General features: G+C 44.8%; 1 protein-coding gene across 1 annotated transcript in view; it reads right to left on the bottom strand.

The window, feature by feature from the left end:
• PLG (plasminogen) overlaps window positions 1–16,276 on the bottom strand; it is a 42,597-nt gene that overhangs the window by 2,327 nt on the left and 23,994 nt on the right. The window contains exons 11-17 of the mRNA XM_082475549.1: window positions 13,597–13,778; window positions 11,827–11,975; window positions 10,819–10,912; window positions 6,970–7,090; window positions 5,031–5,111; window positions 4,398–4,538; window positions 2,424–2,530 (exon numbers count right to left, since the gene is read on the bottom strand). Of these exons, the coding sequence (XP_082331675.1) occupies window positions 2,424–2,530; window positions 4,398–4,538; window positions 5,031–5,111; window positions 6,970–7,090; window positions 10,819–10,912; window positions 11,827–11,975; window positions 13,597–13,778 (875 nt within the window). The remainder of the gene's footprint in view (window positions 1–2,423; window positions 2,531–4,397; window positions 4,539–5,030; window positions 5,112–6,969; window positions 7,091–10,818; window positions 10,913–11,826; window positions 11,976–13,596; window positions 13,779–16,276) is intronic.

The following is a 16,276-nucleotide window of genomic DNA, read 5'->3' as shown; positions in this document are numbered from 1 at the left end:
AAACAGGTGTGACAGTGTAAAATGTCACTAGAAAAAAAGCACTGCACAACACCCTTCTGAGTGTGTGGTGTCTAATAATTTTCAAATATTTGCTAATGTGATGAGTGGACATTGTCTTAATTTATTTCCTAATTTACATTTCTTTTCCAATTAGGGACAGTGAAGATTCTTTGGTGTGCTTGTTTTCCTCACTGTATTTCTTTCTTTGTGAGAAAAACTGCTTTTTTTTTACTTTGGCAAATGGAAATAGAACCCGTGCACAATCACAAGAAGAGATGATGTTTTCCAGATGGACACACCCAGGTACGTCTCAGCATTTTCACAAATAATCCAGTTTTCCAATTTTGCAAGCCCAGCTTTGATGAGTTTTGCAAAATCTTTGCGTTGCCATCATGGAACAGCCAAGAAATAAGGTACTACTTCTTCTCCAAAGACTTTTAATAAAATTGGAAAATTGTCTTGAGTTCAGAAAACTTACACTGGAGTTGACAGGAGCACCTACGAGGACCACCATTTGGAAAGAAGAGGCGAGTCCCAGCCCTGGGCAGGCAGAGCCACCGAGGACGAAAGTCCTGACCACAGAAGCATTGGGTAGCGGATGCATTTTCTGAATTGAGTGGATATGCAGAGGGTGCGGCCTTCTCAAAAATGTTTGCTGAAAATTAATTTAACCGAGTGTCCCGCTCTTACATCTGCTTTCTGAGCAAGACAGACATCCTGAGGCTAGGGACAAATCCACCGCTAATTGACGAGGCGCCTTTGTGGGCTGTGCAGAGGTGCTGCCATCGTGTGGTCACAGGAGAGATGGCGTTTCTGAGGGCCTGAGACTGAGGGTGACCTAGGGACCTGATGGGGTAGTGGGGACGTCGAAGCTGGTCCCTGAAAGTACCCAGCCATTGCTGATGAGGGGCTGACATGAATGACCCCCTCGACATCAACCGTTACCTTGCTTTGGAATACGGAAGTCAGGGAAAGTCTGGAGACTAAAGGGGAGAATTCTGACCTCACACAGAGAGGCTGAGAGCACTGATTGATCTGATGTCATTACTGACATATAGAAAATTGGTAAACAGACCTGACTCATGTTTTGTGACTCCTGATCCAATGAATACATTGAGAATCATTTTCTCCAGTTAGACATTCAGACGAGGCCTGGAGAGACAGGGGAACCCAGTGCAGGGTGATAGTTAGAAAAGTGTGGGTGCTGGGTGAGACAGAAGAAACAGTGAATGGGCTTGGGGTGGGGGGGCGCCTGGCAGGCCTGGGTTCCATCAGGGCTCAGCTACACACAGGTTATGTGGTATTTATTGGTGACAGTGACAGTGGTGATGGCGGGGAGGGCTGGGGGCCGACCACGATGGCGATGGTGATGATAATGATGATCCTGAGATGGTGAGGGTGATGATGAAGATGGTGGTGGTGATGACGGTGTCCATGGTGATGGTGGTGATGATGATGGTGGTGATGGCGGTGGTGGTCGTATGATAGGCACAGGAGCTGCTAAAACACCGTCTCCAAAGCACTGAGCTCTTCATATGCATTATCGTAATCCTCACAGTGACCTCATAGGGTAGCATAGATGAGGAAACTAAGGCTACCATGTAGAACATAATTTGAAAACACGGGTTTTATGGATGAGGGCTTAGATGCCAAATGGTACAAAGAGGTAAGGTGACTTGTCCCGTTCGCCCAGCTGGTGGCAGAACCAGAACTATTTTCCAGGGCTCCTGACTCCCGCTCTGGTGCTCCGACCAATGCTTCTGAGAAAGTGAGGCAGAGACCTAGGACATTCTTATAATGTTCCTAGGCCCGAGTCTGAAGGATATAATAATAATTTTTATTATAATGTAATGCAGGGCATACTGCAAAGAGAAGGCGGGATTCGCAAAATATAGTACAGCTGCTGATACGGGATCCTGCATCAGCGTTTCCTCTCTCATCCTCACCCCGTCAACCAATACCAAATACCATCCTAGAATTGGGACCTTTCTTTCTTTCCCCTGCTGGCAGTCTGCCCTACCTCCAACAACGTCTCCACACAGACCCAGGGAAGTGGGTATTTGGGGAGACTAGCTTAACTATAATTTTTGTTGTTGATTTGCACCGTGTTTGGGAACTCTGTGTGCTTAATTCACATGAACGACAATCTAACACGCTTAATTTGTAGCTTGTGTCAAAACCCTACTTACCTGGGGACACAATATTAACCTTGGATTTTTGGGGTCAGAGTCTCAAGGAAACACTACCCTTCCCCTCATCCATGTCCCTTGATGACTGATTATAGAGACAGAGGCAGGTGTCCAGACAAAGTCAGGAAGGGAGTGGACCTCACTCACTGATAGAAATCGGTACACATGCTCATTTTCTCATGTAGTTTGCAGGTCAGAACCAGTTCATCATGTGAGTCACAGAATTTGCCTTACCTTGGGTTTCTCCCCAGCCAGTGATGTAACATACTGTCCGGTCCGCGACCACATAATTCGGGGATGGCAGACAAGCTGGGATTACCTTTTCGGTGATGATGGCAGGGCTGAAAGGAAAACATCAAAAGTTACATTTGACTGCCCTGCTAGGAGACTTCTGCTATTCATCTGTTGGTCACAAGATCCCACCTGCCCCAGAGCCCCAGAACGCTCTGAGCTGGTATTTCTTCCTTGCTTCACTGACACAGCGCAATGTAGAAGACAACTTTTCATCCTCACATTTGCCTGTAGTATCTTATGAGTCAAAAAAAAAAATAGAACATTTTGTTTTAAAGGCACCAGTTGTGGACAAGAAACTAGAGGTGGGAATAGAGATGACAATGACTTTTAATGTCTATTCTTGCACTATGGGAGTTTTATACCAGGTGTACACTTCTAGATGAAGTTAAGAGGGCTTCAGTCAGTAGGTGGACCATTCAGCTGAAATACAATCACAGGGCTTTAATAATAGCAAGTACCTTGTGCCACTAGGAGCAAACTGCTCCATCTCTGGGGTCCTCAGATTCCTCACCCATAAATGTTACAACACCATGGCTGTAAGAATCCAATATAATGCAAGGTACCAAATAAAAGAGGATTAGAAGTAAGCACCTTGCATAAGCAAAGTAGTACTGTTTTCCAAAAACTTTCACATTAGAGTTCCAGAGAATCAAATATTAGAACTTTGATTTTTAGACTTGATTCTATTTTAGTAAATTCAAGAGGAAAACCCATTGAAGATGAGAAGTGCCTGATTCCGATTAAGAATCATCATTGCCTGCAACTTTGAAGCAGACACACCCTCTCAGAGTCACCAGAATAGACCTAGCGTCTCACCTGGAGTGGGCCACAGTCATCACTGTATAGGTTCCCCTTGTGGAACGCCAGTGCCTGAGACTCTTGGGGTTTGGGGGGCCTGGGAGTGGGTACCCGAAAGCTCAAACGTATCAGTCTGTCAGAGAACACATCTAGAACCCCAAGTTTACTAAATTACTTGTTCGAGGATCAAAGCTTTCCTGATGGCCCCAGGGGACCATGGAGAAAAGAGAGTCAGCTCCTTTTTTAGGCTAAGCCAATGAGGCCCTTTCTTTCCTTTCCAGAGTGTCCAAATATCCCAGGGAGTCACTCCTCAGTTTACTGACCCAGAAAACTTGTGAAGTGTTTCTGTCCAGACCCAGCAAGCCCCACTCAGACTCTTGACCTCTGGCCTGGCCATCCTCGTCACCGTCACCGTCGTCCCACTGTCATCTGGAACCCATCATGCATAGCTGATGGGCTCTGCATGCCTTGTTGACTGTCCCAAATGTGCCTATTCTCAAAATAGCTGTCTGTTTATTTAGCTGTCTCCCTTGTGACCTATTTCCAAATACTGCTAACTTTAAATGACGTTAACAAATTGATCATTTTGTCACACTTAATAAAACACCATTTCAACAGGAAACATAAAACCAGAGATAGGAAGAAGGAGAATTTGCACTTGTGAATTGTGAGTGTGTGTGTGTGTTTACATCGCCTTTTATAAATCGCTTCGAAATATACATAATCCCATTTGATCCCCCAGATATATTATTATGTTGAAAAGAGAGTGTCAACCTGGAGTAATTGAATAATTCTCTGGTTATGAATGTATATTAGCTGACTGGGGAACAGTAAGTGAGAGACTTTGAGGGGTAACCTGTACCTCATGTTTCAACTCACTCTTTTTCCGCAAGAGGAAACTGAGTCCTGGTGCCTTTGTCATGACCACGGCTAGTAAGAGGCAGGCGGGGCTGAGCCCAGGTTTTCTCACTCGAAGGTCAATGCCTGTCCCAAAGCCCCGTGCCTTTGGGATCCTAGACGGGGCTGCCCACATACAACTCTGTTACGGCTCATAAACCCAGCGGTGAGCAGATGTTCTCACTGCTCACAGGGTGAAAGTCACGGGCGAGCCAGTACCTGCTCAGCTTGAGCAAGGCGATGTCTGCCCGAGTGGGCCCCGGGAACAGCTTGGCCACTTGTATTTCCTGGACACTGTCTTCAACGGCGGTCTCTTGGTGTGCGCCCAGGACGACCTTGTATGATGCCGGCCCTGAGAAGCTAGAAAAGACAGCAACCTTAGGAGCAAAATCTGGGCCAGCCCTTCATCCGGTGCCCTCCTGAGCCACAAACACTGCGTCTTCTCCCCACTAGGCTACCTACGCTCAGAGACCTCTGAGTGGCAAGAAACAAGTTCACGGTTTATCTGAACCTGGCTGTTAAGGAATGTTCTCGGGGCTGCTTTTGGCCTGACCACAGAGGAAGAATGACGCCAACGCTGAAGTCGGCGCAGGGCAGATATGGGTCTGTCTTCTTCGTTTCTCTCTGGAAATACCTCCTCCTCTCTCATCCAATGGCCCTGGCAATTCTGCCTCAGGCCCTTCTCATCCACTCCCTGGTCCCCAGTGTCACTGCCATGAAAGGAAGGAGGGAAGGAAGGGGATGGGACAGGGGAGGGGCGAGGGGAGGAGAGAAGAGGAAGGAGAGGAGAGAGGGGGAGGCGGAAGTCTTTAAGACAAGTAAGGCTTTGGGTCAGGGGTCCCCTAAACATACCTGTCCAAGCAGTGGGCAGCAGTCAACACCCACTCTGGGGATATTAAAGTGCCTCCACAGAAGTGGTTTCTAGAAGGAAATCTGGAAGGAAAACGTGCCAGGATTTTAGTTCAAACCTGATGATTTATTCTACAGAAAGCCGGAAGTAGTGCTCAGTCTGTTGCGATATCGCTGACGTTCCCAGAGGACAAGGTGACCAGCCCGTCATCAGGATGGTGGGAGCTTTGAATTGTGCTCCTGTGGTGGGTTCTCAGGAGGTCGCTACACCACCCTGGAAAGTGGCTGGCGCTCGGGTGAGGCCCAGCAAAGCCACACGACCCCAACGGGAGGTCCACGCCCATGGCTTTGACCCTTTGGCCCTGGACTCCAGCTCCTTGAGGTCTCTTTCACTTCTTTTTGACAAGATCTATGCAAGACCCGATGAGTCATTCTTCAGGGAACCAAAATGGGATCCTGAGTCGCCGTGATTCACGGGCATCTGCTAATTTTACCTGAGAAAGTTCGCTCTGGGGGGAATGTCCCCTAAATCATTTACTTTATAGGACTGCTTAGGCACGGGATTGCTCATAAAATTTGTGTGAGCCGCTCCGAAGCCCATCATAATGAAAGGGACACAAATAGTAAGTGAATAACCAGCAAGGCAATTATCAATCTGGAAATAGACCACAGCGCATCTTGGGAAAGAGGGAATATGAGATACGTGAAAGGTGAAGGCTCTGTATCTCAAGCAGTTACTAAATGATGAAACAAATAAAAGAAAAGCCAACTCAACCAGGGAATGAAATAGACCATTTTCATTCATCGATAGCATCTCCCAAGCGAAAAGAAGGAAGACCACTGAGCACAGCCGTTGGGCACATGCGCACTGGTGCAACATCAACAAGCAGATCAGCCTGTTTCCCGCGTGTGCTTCGAAGAGACACCCAGCAAAACGGACTTATTAAAGGCGAGCGCCACTGAAAGATAACCTGAACCTTCTGGGTCATGTAGGATGGGGACTGATCACTCTTAAATTATGGCGATCCCGAGCCACCCTTCACTGAAGAAGATGCGTTTTGCAAATGGGTGAGCACCTTTTGATTAAATTCAGTAGTTCACAAAACTGTGGCAGGAAGGAAGGAAAGAAAGAAAGAAAAAAAAAAGAGACTCTGTATCTGTGATATATTATAGATAATTTAATCTTTACCCTCCCCCTCCAGGTGTCGCATTTCTAAAAATATCCCTTTCTCTTCATTTTACAAAGTACCAGTGGGTATCCATCTAAACCCTCAAGGTATCTTCCATACTTTTTCAGCAATATTGGAACTTAGTGTAAATTGCTACATTTATCAATTTTGATGATAGCTGCCCAGATCAAAAGAAAAAGGTTCTAATTCTGACTATTTTCAAACTGAAGAACATAGGAAAGAATATAACAAAAAAAAGAAGCAGACTCACAGATACAGAGAACAAACTAGTGGTTACCAGTGGGGAGAAGGAAGGGAGGAGGGGTTATATAGGGGTGGGGAGTAAGAGGTTCAAACTATTAGGTATAAAATAAGCTACAAGAATATATTGTACTACATGGGGAATATAGTCAATATTTTATAATAACTATAAATGGAGTATAACCTTTAAAAATGGTGAATCACTATATTGTACAACTGTAACTTATATTGTACTTCATGGGGAATATAGTCAATATTTTATAATAACTATAAATGGAGTATAACCTTTAAAAATGGTGAATCACTGTATTGTACAACTGTAACTTACATTGTACAGCAACTATACCTCAATTAAAAAACATAGAAAAAATTTTTATAGTTTTCCTTACTCCTTTGCAGAACTTAGAGGCAGTTACTGATACTGAGGGTATGTGGACTTAGTGTGAATGTAGAAAGGTTTTGCAAGGAATACACAGGAGGATGGAATACACTGTTTCTGGAAATGGTGTTACCTTTTTCGAAGGCTGACTTGCCAGGGCCAGGAGTGTGGGATGGCCACGCACCCACCTACAACCCTTCCGGGACACTTCTTCGGCTCCACCTGGGGCTTTCCACAATCAAATGAAGAGGAAACTGTGGCACAAAGTGGGAAAAATTTGCATTTGAAGACGTGAAAGAGAGCAACTCATGATAAATTCATGGCTCGTGGCCGAAGCACTGAATTTTTGACATCCCAAAGCCCAAACTAAATAGTAAAATCATAAACATCTTTTGGAGTATTTTTTCTAAGTTTCAAAAGTGGTAAGGGACAACATAGAACCCTCTCCTTTCAAGAAAATATAAGTACTTTTTTTTTTTTTTTTTTTACTGCTTTCTTAAGGAAGTGATTAAATAAATTGGGAAGAGTTAGGCATTAGAGTGAGAGCTTTTTGGAGAGGAGATTGACTGACACAAATTGTTATTCTGACTTGATGTGATGTATCTAGAGAGTGAATCATCGTCACCATCATCATCTGAACCATGTAAAGTTTACTGAAAACCATAATTGTCATCCCCATTGAAAGGCACTAAGAGTAGTTTTAAAATGTGAATCTCTGTGTGTGCACGTATGTGTGTGCGTGTGTGTAGCAAGGATAACTAACAATCTTAAACTGAAATAATGCCTTCTCTCAGCCAGTTTCAGGACGGCTCTTCCAGGGAGCCTCCCAAGACTAACCCAATGCCACGGGGATGACTTCCACTCACTTGCCTTTCTCTCTATTCATTCTCCCACCTGCTTTCTCTCTCCACCTGGCCTGCAGGGTTCCTGGAGATCAGGGTTAATGCTCCATCTCTGGTTGGTGCCACTTACTAATGTCTAGAACAGTTCAGGGGCTACACAAGGTATTCATAAAGGGCTTCTCCGTTGTCTGGAGCCCTTTAAGATCTTCAAAAATAGAAGCATAAATCATTGTTAATAATAATATTACAAGGAGAAATTTTTTGCTCTTAATCAACCAAGAGATTCTATCCTCTAGTGAATCTGGAATCTGAATTTTCCAAATACCTTTCCAATTGTCTTGGCCTATTCTGAGAATCTATATACAGACTTTTTTTTTTTTTTTTTTTAAGAAACATGCAACATAATGAAATCCTACTCTCTAACACTGACCTTAATTTCTCTTACTGTGTCTTACACAGAATAGACTTACAGAAATGGACTAAGAAAAGAATAACTACAGATATTATGGTACCCTGGTCTTAGTATTCAAAACAAAACTGAAGTTCTATTTATTTTTAATTACTTATTATTTGTACTGTTAGTGTTGGTGGAATTGAAATGAGTTGTTAAAACCAATTAACAAAAACTTACAATTTAAAATAAATGAATATAAATAAATAAAATTATGTTTAAAATGGGCATCTTTCAATTTTGGAAGTTAATATTAAAGAGAAAAACAACACAATTCCTTGATAAAATTGAGAAGCAGAATACTGGGCTGAATAGAATATAGTTCTGATTTCAAATTGTTTTACTTATGCTATTACTTATGTCCAATTTGCATGGTGCCATTGTTTTAATAACACAGAATATTTACACAAATTTTTCAGGTGAGTTGCTTAAAGAAGTTTACGTGTAGCCTAAAAAGTTAATCAGTGTTACTTTTTCATTTTAAAGATGTTTTTTCCATGTGAATTACAGACAATGTAAAGTTTGGAAATTTTAAGGAAAATTGCTATTAGGAAATTTCTCACTTAAATAAAGGAAATCCAAAATCTCCCAGGAATAAGCAATAGAAATTTTTTTTAAAAAACAGAGAAAATGAAAATAACCTAAAAAAACAAAAGTCGTACTTCAAAGAGATTTCATATTCTGAAAAATCTGAATAAATGTATCAAAAGCCATACAAGCACACACACAGAAAGTACCCTTAACCTGGGATAGTCACCCTTTTAAGCACCGACCTGACATGTTGGAGGAACTGTGATTTGAGATTTTGTTCATTTATTTGAATACATATTTGCTGAATTTACTCATTTAGCAAATATGTATTCAAATATATATACGTAGTGCCTGGCATGTACTAGGCATTGCTCTAAGCACTAGAAAGAAGGAAACAGCTGAGGTTTGTAATCTTTACCTTCTGATGTGTGGGTATGTAAAAAGATGTTACACTGGAAGATTCAACAGAGGTCCCAAAGATGCCCGGGGATGTGTACGGTAAACCTCCATCTGCAGACTTCAAGGCAAATAGCCTCTTCTACAATGCTGGTACCCTTACCCAAGTCAAGGATGGAAAAGAATCAGGTTCTTAGACATGGAAGAAAGAAGAAAGGATGGAGAGAGGGCTGTTCCAGTGGCCTGTGAGGTCCCCGCTTCCTCATGATGTGGGCACGTTATCACACCACGAGGTCTGATCTTCAGACATATTTCCTGCGGAAGGATACCCAGGCCTGCCTCACACTTGAGAAGCTCATAGCATCTGGTGGTGACTGAGGGCTGCCCCTGGGATGTTACTGTACTTCCCTTCAGTGGGAATGAGAGTTGCATGAATCCCAGGCACAGCTGTAGAGGCCGGGGCGGGACTGTCAAGCTATACAAGTTAAAGGCAATCGTGCCACGTAGGCAGCCTGTCCAGGATAGCGAGTCCACGCGGTAGAGGCAGTGGGGTACCAGAAAGCTGAAGGGTGGGAGGGAGGGGCGGAAAGGGAGGCGCTAACCCCACCAGGGACTCTCCGATGGAGGGCCACCGAGAGAGCTAGTGCAGAGCACACACACACCGGAGAATGAGTCAGCTACAAATTCCCCCTGAGTCCAGAGAGCACAAGGGCAGCAGCCAAGTAGAATCTTTCCTGTCACCCTGACCTCTCCCTCCTCCCCCTGCTCTACCCAGCAGTGGCCCAAAAGCGAAGCCCGACAGTGTGGCTCCGGAGCTCTCAACCCCTTCCCCAAACTGCCTCCCAAACCATCTCCGGACATGGACTTAAGTGGCTTTGCAGCAGCAACTTCTCTGCTCCAGCCTGCCCCCTATGTGGCTGACACAAGCAGATGCCATCAAACGGTGCAAAGGAGAAGTCCAGGCTGATTGATTAGCGGGAACCAGGACAGATGGTGTTTGCAAAGATGGGTCAGCAGAAAGTAAAATAGGGTCCAAATCAAAGTGGTTTACATTGTTCTCCAGACCTATCTATGGATTTGTTACCTCAAACTATCTATCTATCTATGGATTTGTGACCCCAGACTTTTCAGAACTAACTTCAACTCCCCTTTCGCTGATCCAAGCTTCTCACTCCCTAGAAAAGTCTCAGAGAAATGAGGAAAGAACCCAGCAAGCTTCCTCTAAGTTATCTGGCTAATGCACGGCTAATGCATAGTCATCTTAGGGTAAAGAAAGTTGGGGCTTTGTAAAGAGCTGTGTTACTTTTCATTGAATTCTTAGGATGACAGTTTATAGGCTTACAATGTATGTTTTATGTTTAGCAGTTTCCTGCTGTTTGTACTTTCTTTCTTTCTTCTCAGCTGCTGAAAGAGAGAGTTTCCTATCTGGGTGACTCTAAATTTGTGCTTCGTGCCTCCCACCCCAGACACTGGAGAGTTCAGTGGGCTGTCTGGAGGCTGATTAGATCACCTCTGAATTTGCTCTTTTGGAGGATTTTGCATTTATTTTATTTACGGAGTCAGAGGAGGGGGCGGTGCCTAACAAAGGGGGCCACGAGTAGGACAGATTCAAGAAGCCCAGGATGAAAAGAGGGCTCCCAAGGAGAGGGAACCCTCTCTTGCCCAGAAGCGCTCAACCCAAACTCTTGTCTTGCAGATCTAAGACCAGGTGATGCTGCATTTATTTAGAAGTCATTTCCTTCCAAAAAAGAAAGAAGCTTACCACACTGAGGGACATCACAGTAGTCAAAAAGTTTCCTTGGATTTGTCGTGTAGCACCAGGGACCATTGATATCCCCATCAGGATTACGGCAGTACTGGAAAAAGAGGCAGGCATGTAGGGGATGGCACACACCGGGGCAGGAGAGGGCAGAGAATGTCACATGAGGCACAGACACTGGTTTCACTGCTGTCCTTAGAAGATGAAGGGTTAGTGTTCCTTCGGTGGGGAGGCAGGCAAAGTTATCATTTCAGGATGCTTATCAAGCCTCTGACTCACAGAATGCCATCAGTCACTCTTCCTCGTTCAAAAGGAGCTCCAACCTTGAGGCCACTCCCCTGGGGAAGGGGTGAAGACCCTGAGGGGTCTTGAGGTAGCGACTGTATAAAGGGGCCTCCCCCCTCAGCAGCCTGTGTCCGTGGGGACCGTAGGGACCGAGCAGTAGGGAACTGTGGACGTGGACGACTCGTCTTGTCCCTTGCTCATGTCAATCTTCTGCTTGATGGCGCCTGTTTGCCGTTGCTTCAGAGTTGCTTATTCCCCTGGCATGGGCACCCTCTGTGGGTCAGCTGTGGAAAGACTGTGTCTTCCTTTTCCTTCCCTCTACACACCTATACCCCAAAGGAAACCACCCCAGAGAATGTGTGGGACTAGGGGAAATCCTAGTGGAGTCCTAATTATGCATCCAAGTTTTTTCTAGAAAAATCCAACTACAATGTCATGAAGGTCATCTTTGATCACTGGAAACCATAAACCAGTAACAAAAGCAAATGGGAAATGTCACACGTGGAAGTGATAAGAAGCAGGGAGGTTGGCTTGCCAGTGCTAACTCTCCCTCCCACACTGAGGCCGGTCAGATCCTACGCTTGGTCCCCTGGAATCTCTCTCATATCTTCCTCTCCACCCCACACCGAAGCTCAGTCAGGCTGACTTTCTGTAACAGAGGATCAATTCAGTTTGCAAAGACTGGTCAACAAAAGGCAAAATAGAGTCCAAATCCAAATGGCTTACATTTTTTTCCAAACCTGCCCGTGGGTTTGCCTCTGGAGTGAAAATGTTGTGTTTGTGGGGCTCCTGGGCAGCCCACTCCTGGCAGGGGACACCAGCCACTGTGGTCGCCTTCTTGCCCCGGTATCCTTTACCAGTCCCGAACATGCAGTCTGTAGGGAAGAGAGAATGGTGGTCTCCTGTCATTACACAGACCCGGGTGACAAGGAACGAATGCAGCAGTGCTAGGTTTCTCTCAGGACAGACTGTGGTCACATCCTTCAGAACACAGGAGCGCTGAAGACTTCAGTGAGCTCTGCTGATTTTGACAAGTTACCAGAAACGCTATTGGCTCAGAAATAATCACAAGCCGAGATGTTAGAATGGGAACTTTGGCCAGGGCACTAAGATAATCAATTTTATAACAAGCTGAGTGGTAACACAGATGCCACCATGAACTGTTAGATGATTCTTGAACACCTCAACAAGGATGGAGAGAAAGAGTGCGGATTGAAAAGGATTTTATAAAAAATATTATTTTGGCCAGAGCTGTGCTGTGAGTTCCCACCTTCTGGGATGAAAGAGGTAATAAAGAGATGACTAGAGACACCTTCCCCAAACTCATCCCTCACCTCAAGCCTCGGGGTTGGGGGATTCGGCAGAACTCCTCAGAGAACTTGATGTGTGTTACCTATGGGGACCCAGTGCCCGGTGCTCTGATGGCCACTTGGAAAATCCACAAAGCAAAAGCTGGGCCAGCTGGCTTCCCGGTCAAAGAGCAGGGCTGGGCTAGGCAGCCTCCAGTGTCTGCCAGGACCAGGGTGTGTGAGTTACTCACGCACCAAGTGTGGGGCATCACGTGAGGCCATGAGAGGTCTTATCAGGAGGGATCCCCAGCTGGAGCACGGCACCCAGAGTCTCACCAAGAAAGAGTGGGGAGAGATGAGCTGGCCCTGTGTGTATGGCAGCTGTACAGGTGTACAGGTGTACAGGTGTACGGTAGGTGAGGTTTCTCCAGCATCTTGGAGGAGGCAAGTCCACCTCCGGAAGGAGAGGGGGTCTCAACATGAAACCAAGTTCTCATTTAATCATTTCTCTCTGATTTTGGATTATCTGAAAGTGGTCAGACAAGCCATGGGACCCCTGAGTTTTCATTCTGGGGCAGGGGGAGAATCAGCCCCCTCTGTTTCCTTACCCTGCAGGGGTACAGAGCACTTCCTGCCACCTGACAACCACAGGACCAGGGGCTAAGCACTTAGAGCTACACGCAGGCAAAGGGCCAGGGAAACAGAGAGGACTGTGATATTTTCATGTCTCCCTACTCAGATGACAACCGCATTCTTATCCTCAAGCCCCAAAACCCTTGCAGCTACATGTCTGCTTCGCCAGGTGTTTGTTGGAGATGATCACTGACGGTCCTCCTAGCCCTCCTAACTCTGTACATTCAAAACCAAATCAGTCATTTCTATTCCTCCATGCAAAAGGCAGAGACTTGCTTTTCTAGACTGTCCCATCTCGGCCACCATCATCAACCTGTCAGTCCACCCAGGCTCAAAATTGTATCCATCCCTCACAACCAACTAGTTTTCAAATCCTAAAGAAACGCCCTACCCCATCATGCCAGCAAGAGCAGCTCTGGCTCCTCCAGGTGATACGCTGAGGCTTCCTTCCATATCGCAGACTCAGCCAGCACTCCAGCTCCCTGTAGCAATGAAGCCTCTGCATCCCAAAGATTTTCCATCTCTTATCATCCCGATACCCAACTACATAGATGTCTGGCCACAGACTTCTTACCTGCTTCAGAAGGATCCTCTATACTTGGAACCTGGTCAACAGTCGGAAATTTTGTGACCTGCTCTTGTGTTTCTGAGCATTTCTTCAGGTTACAGAACTCCCATCTGACGCTCGGATCAGTGGTATAACACCAAGGGCTTTTATCAGCATCTGGATTTCTGCAGTAGTTCATTGTCAAGCCACTGTAAATTCCACAACAGTACAGGTCATGAGAGGTGAGCGAATCTTCAGGGGCACCCCAGCACCCTCTGAATTTTGTTACAACAAAGTGACTGAAATATTTCCATTAAGGTACCAAAGGTACCAATTATTATTATAATGTCACAAGCACAGATGGTCCTCAACTTCTAACAAAGTGGGTAAGTTTTTAAAAATAGGTTATAGTTTTTATTTTTAAAAAAATCAAGGGACTTCCCTGGTGGTGCAGCGGTTAAGAATCCGCGTGCCAGTGCAGGGGACACGGGTTCGAGCCCTGGTCCGGGAAGATCCCACATGCCGTGGAGCAACTAAGCGCGTGCGCCACAACTACTGAGCCTGTGCTTTAGAGCCCACATGCCACAACTACTGAAGCCCACATGCCTAGAGCCCATGCTCTTCAACAAGAGAAGCCACCGCAGTGAGAAGCCCGCGCACCACAACGAACAGTAGCCCCTGCTCGATGCACTAGAGAAAGCCCGCACGCAGCAGTGAAGAACCAATGCAGCCAAAAATAAATAAATAAATAAATTTGTTTTTAAAAAAATCAGAAGTAATATATGCTCCATATAAAAACAGATCATATATAAATGTATAAGAGAAAGTATCAGAATGTCTTCCTTTCCCTGGGAATGTTAAATACATTCCCCAGGGATAACCAATATGGATTTTTATGTATTTCAGATTTTTTTTAAGGCACATACAAATATATCTGTATCTCTGGCTTTCTCTCTCTATGTGAGTACATAGGGCTACGGAAGTTGGAACCAAAACATATTTATCCAAGGCAGAAAAGACATACAAGATGATATTGACATACAAGATGATATTGATATTCCCAGGCCAGCTCTCTTAGTCTATTTACTCATATTGTATTTTACAATGAAACAAAAACTCATGACAGTAATATTACTGTAAATATCATAGGTAGATCAAGTGGGTTTGGGGTTTGGAAGGCTTGTGGAAGCCTTCCTGGAAAACTAGCTCCCAGGCAGGATGAGGTTTCCAGAGGGTGCATTCTGGGGCACACGGGGAAAAAGCCCAGACCCCTGTAGCTGGAGCCACTCGGGGACTGAGTGGAGCAGGTGTGACTAAAGGACAGTGGGACCAAAGGGATGAAGGGAGATGTCTGGATAGACCACGGGGTCTGTGGGAACTGAATCAGAAACAATGGGATAAGGACATAGCAGACGAGAAGCCTGGGGCTCACTGGGCAACTTGGATCCCCAGGGCCAGAACTTTGCCCCAGCCTCTCAGAAGTCTCAGCCTTAGACTCCCCTTTGCAGCTTAGACCCACGGCCTGAGGCTTATGAGATAGTTTGAAACATACCACGTATTATGGAGATCCAACAACACTGTGTCTGTGGGTACTACAGACAAGGGACAGTCTCACGCCCAGGCCCACAATTTGAGGAAGCCCGTTAGCAGGTTTCTGAGCCCCTGGATGTGTTCAAAAGCTTGTCATGTGAAACAGACTCCAGCTCTTTTTTTTAAAGGTAGTTTGACGAGTTTTGATGAACACACACACCTGTATAACCCACACTCCTAGTGCGCTAGAGAATATTTCCATCAGCCCCAGAAACCTCCCTTGGGTCACTGCTCAATCAGTCTTAGCTGCCCCCCAGACGCAAATACTATTGATTTCTTTCACCATAAATTAGTTTTGCCTTTTGTGGAACTTCATATGAATGGACTCATACATGGACTCTCTCCTTAGGATAGTGTTTTTGAGCTTTATCCATGTTATTTGAGAGTATCAGTAGCTTGTTCCTTTTTATTTCTGAATAGTATTCCATGGTATGAATATCCCACCAATTATTCATGTTCTTATTGATGGCCACTGAAGTGGTTTCCAGTTTGGGGCTATTTTATGAATAAAGCTGCTAAGAACTTTCTGGTAGATCTTTTTGGGGGCTTATGTTTTCATTTCGCTTGGGTGAGTATTCACAAATAGAATTGCAGGTTTGTAGGCAGATGCACGTTTAACTTTATAAGAAAATGTTGGACTGGTTTCCAAAGTGGTTGTTCCATTTGACATTCCTACCAACATGTGTGAGAGCTGTAGCGGCTCCCTGTCCTGGGCGCACTTCTTATTTTCTGTCTTTTTAATAACAGCCATTGCCATTTGGTATTTAGTAGTATCTCATTGTGGTTATAATTCTTATTTCTGTAATGGCTAAAATGTTGAACATTTTTTCAGGTGCTTATTGACCATTTGTATATCTTTCCCTGTGGAATGTCTATTAAAGTCTTTTGCCCCTTTTTATTACATTGTTTGTCTTCTTAGTAGTGGGTGGAAGGGATCTTTACACATTCTAGATACAAGCCGTTTGTCAGATATATGGATTGAGACTATTTTTCTCCCAGTCCATGACTTGTCTATTTTCTTAACAATGACTTTTGATGAGCAAAGTTTTCATTTTATTAAAGTCCAAATTATAATTTTTTTATAGTTTTCTGGATCCTATCCAAAAATGGTTTGCCT

Source organism: Balaenoptera physalus (assembly GCF_965194825.1).
Source record: "Balaenoptera physalus genome assembly, chromosome: 9".
Taxonomy (NCBI): domain Eukaryota; kingdom Metazoa; phylum Chordata; class Mammalia; order Artiodactyla; family Balaenopteridae; genus Balaenoptera; species Balaenoptera physalus.
The sequence above is the reverse complement of the archived record's forward strand: the minus strand, read 5'-3'. Positions and strand labels throughout refer to the sequence as shown.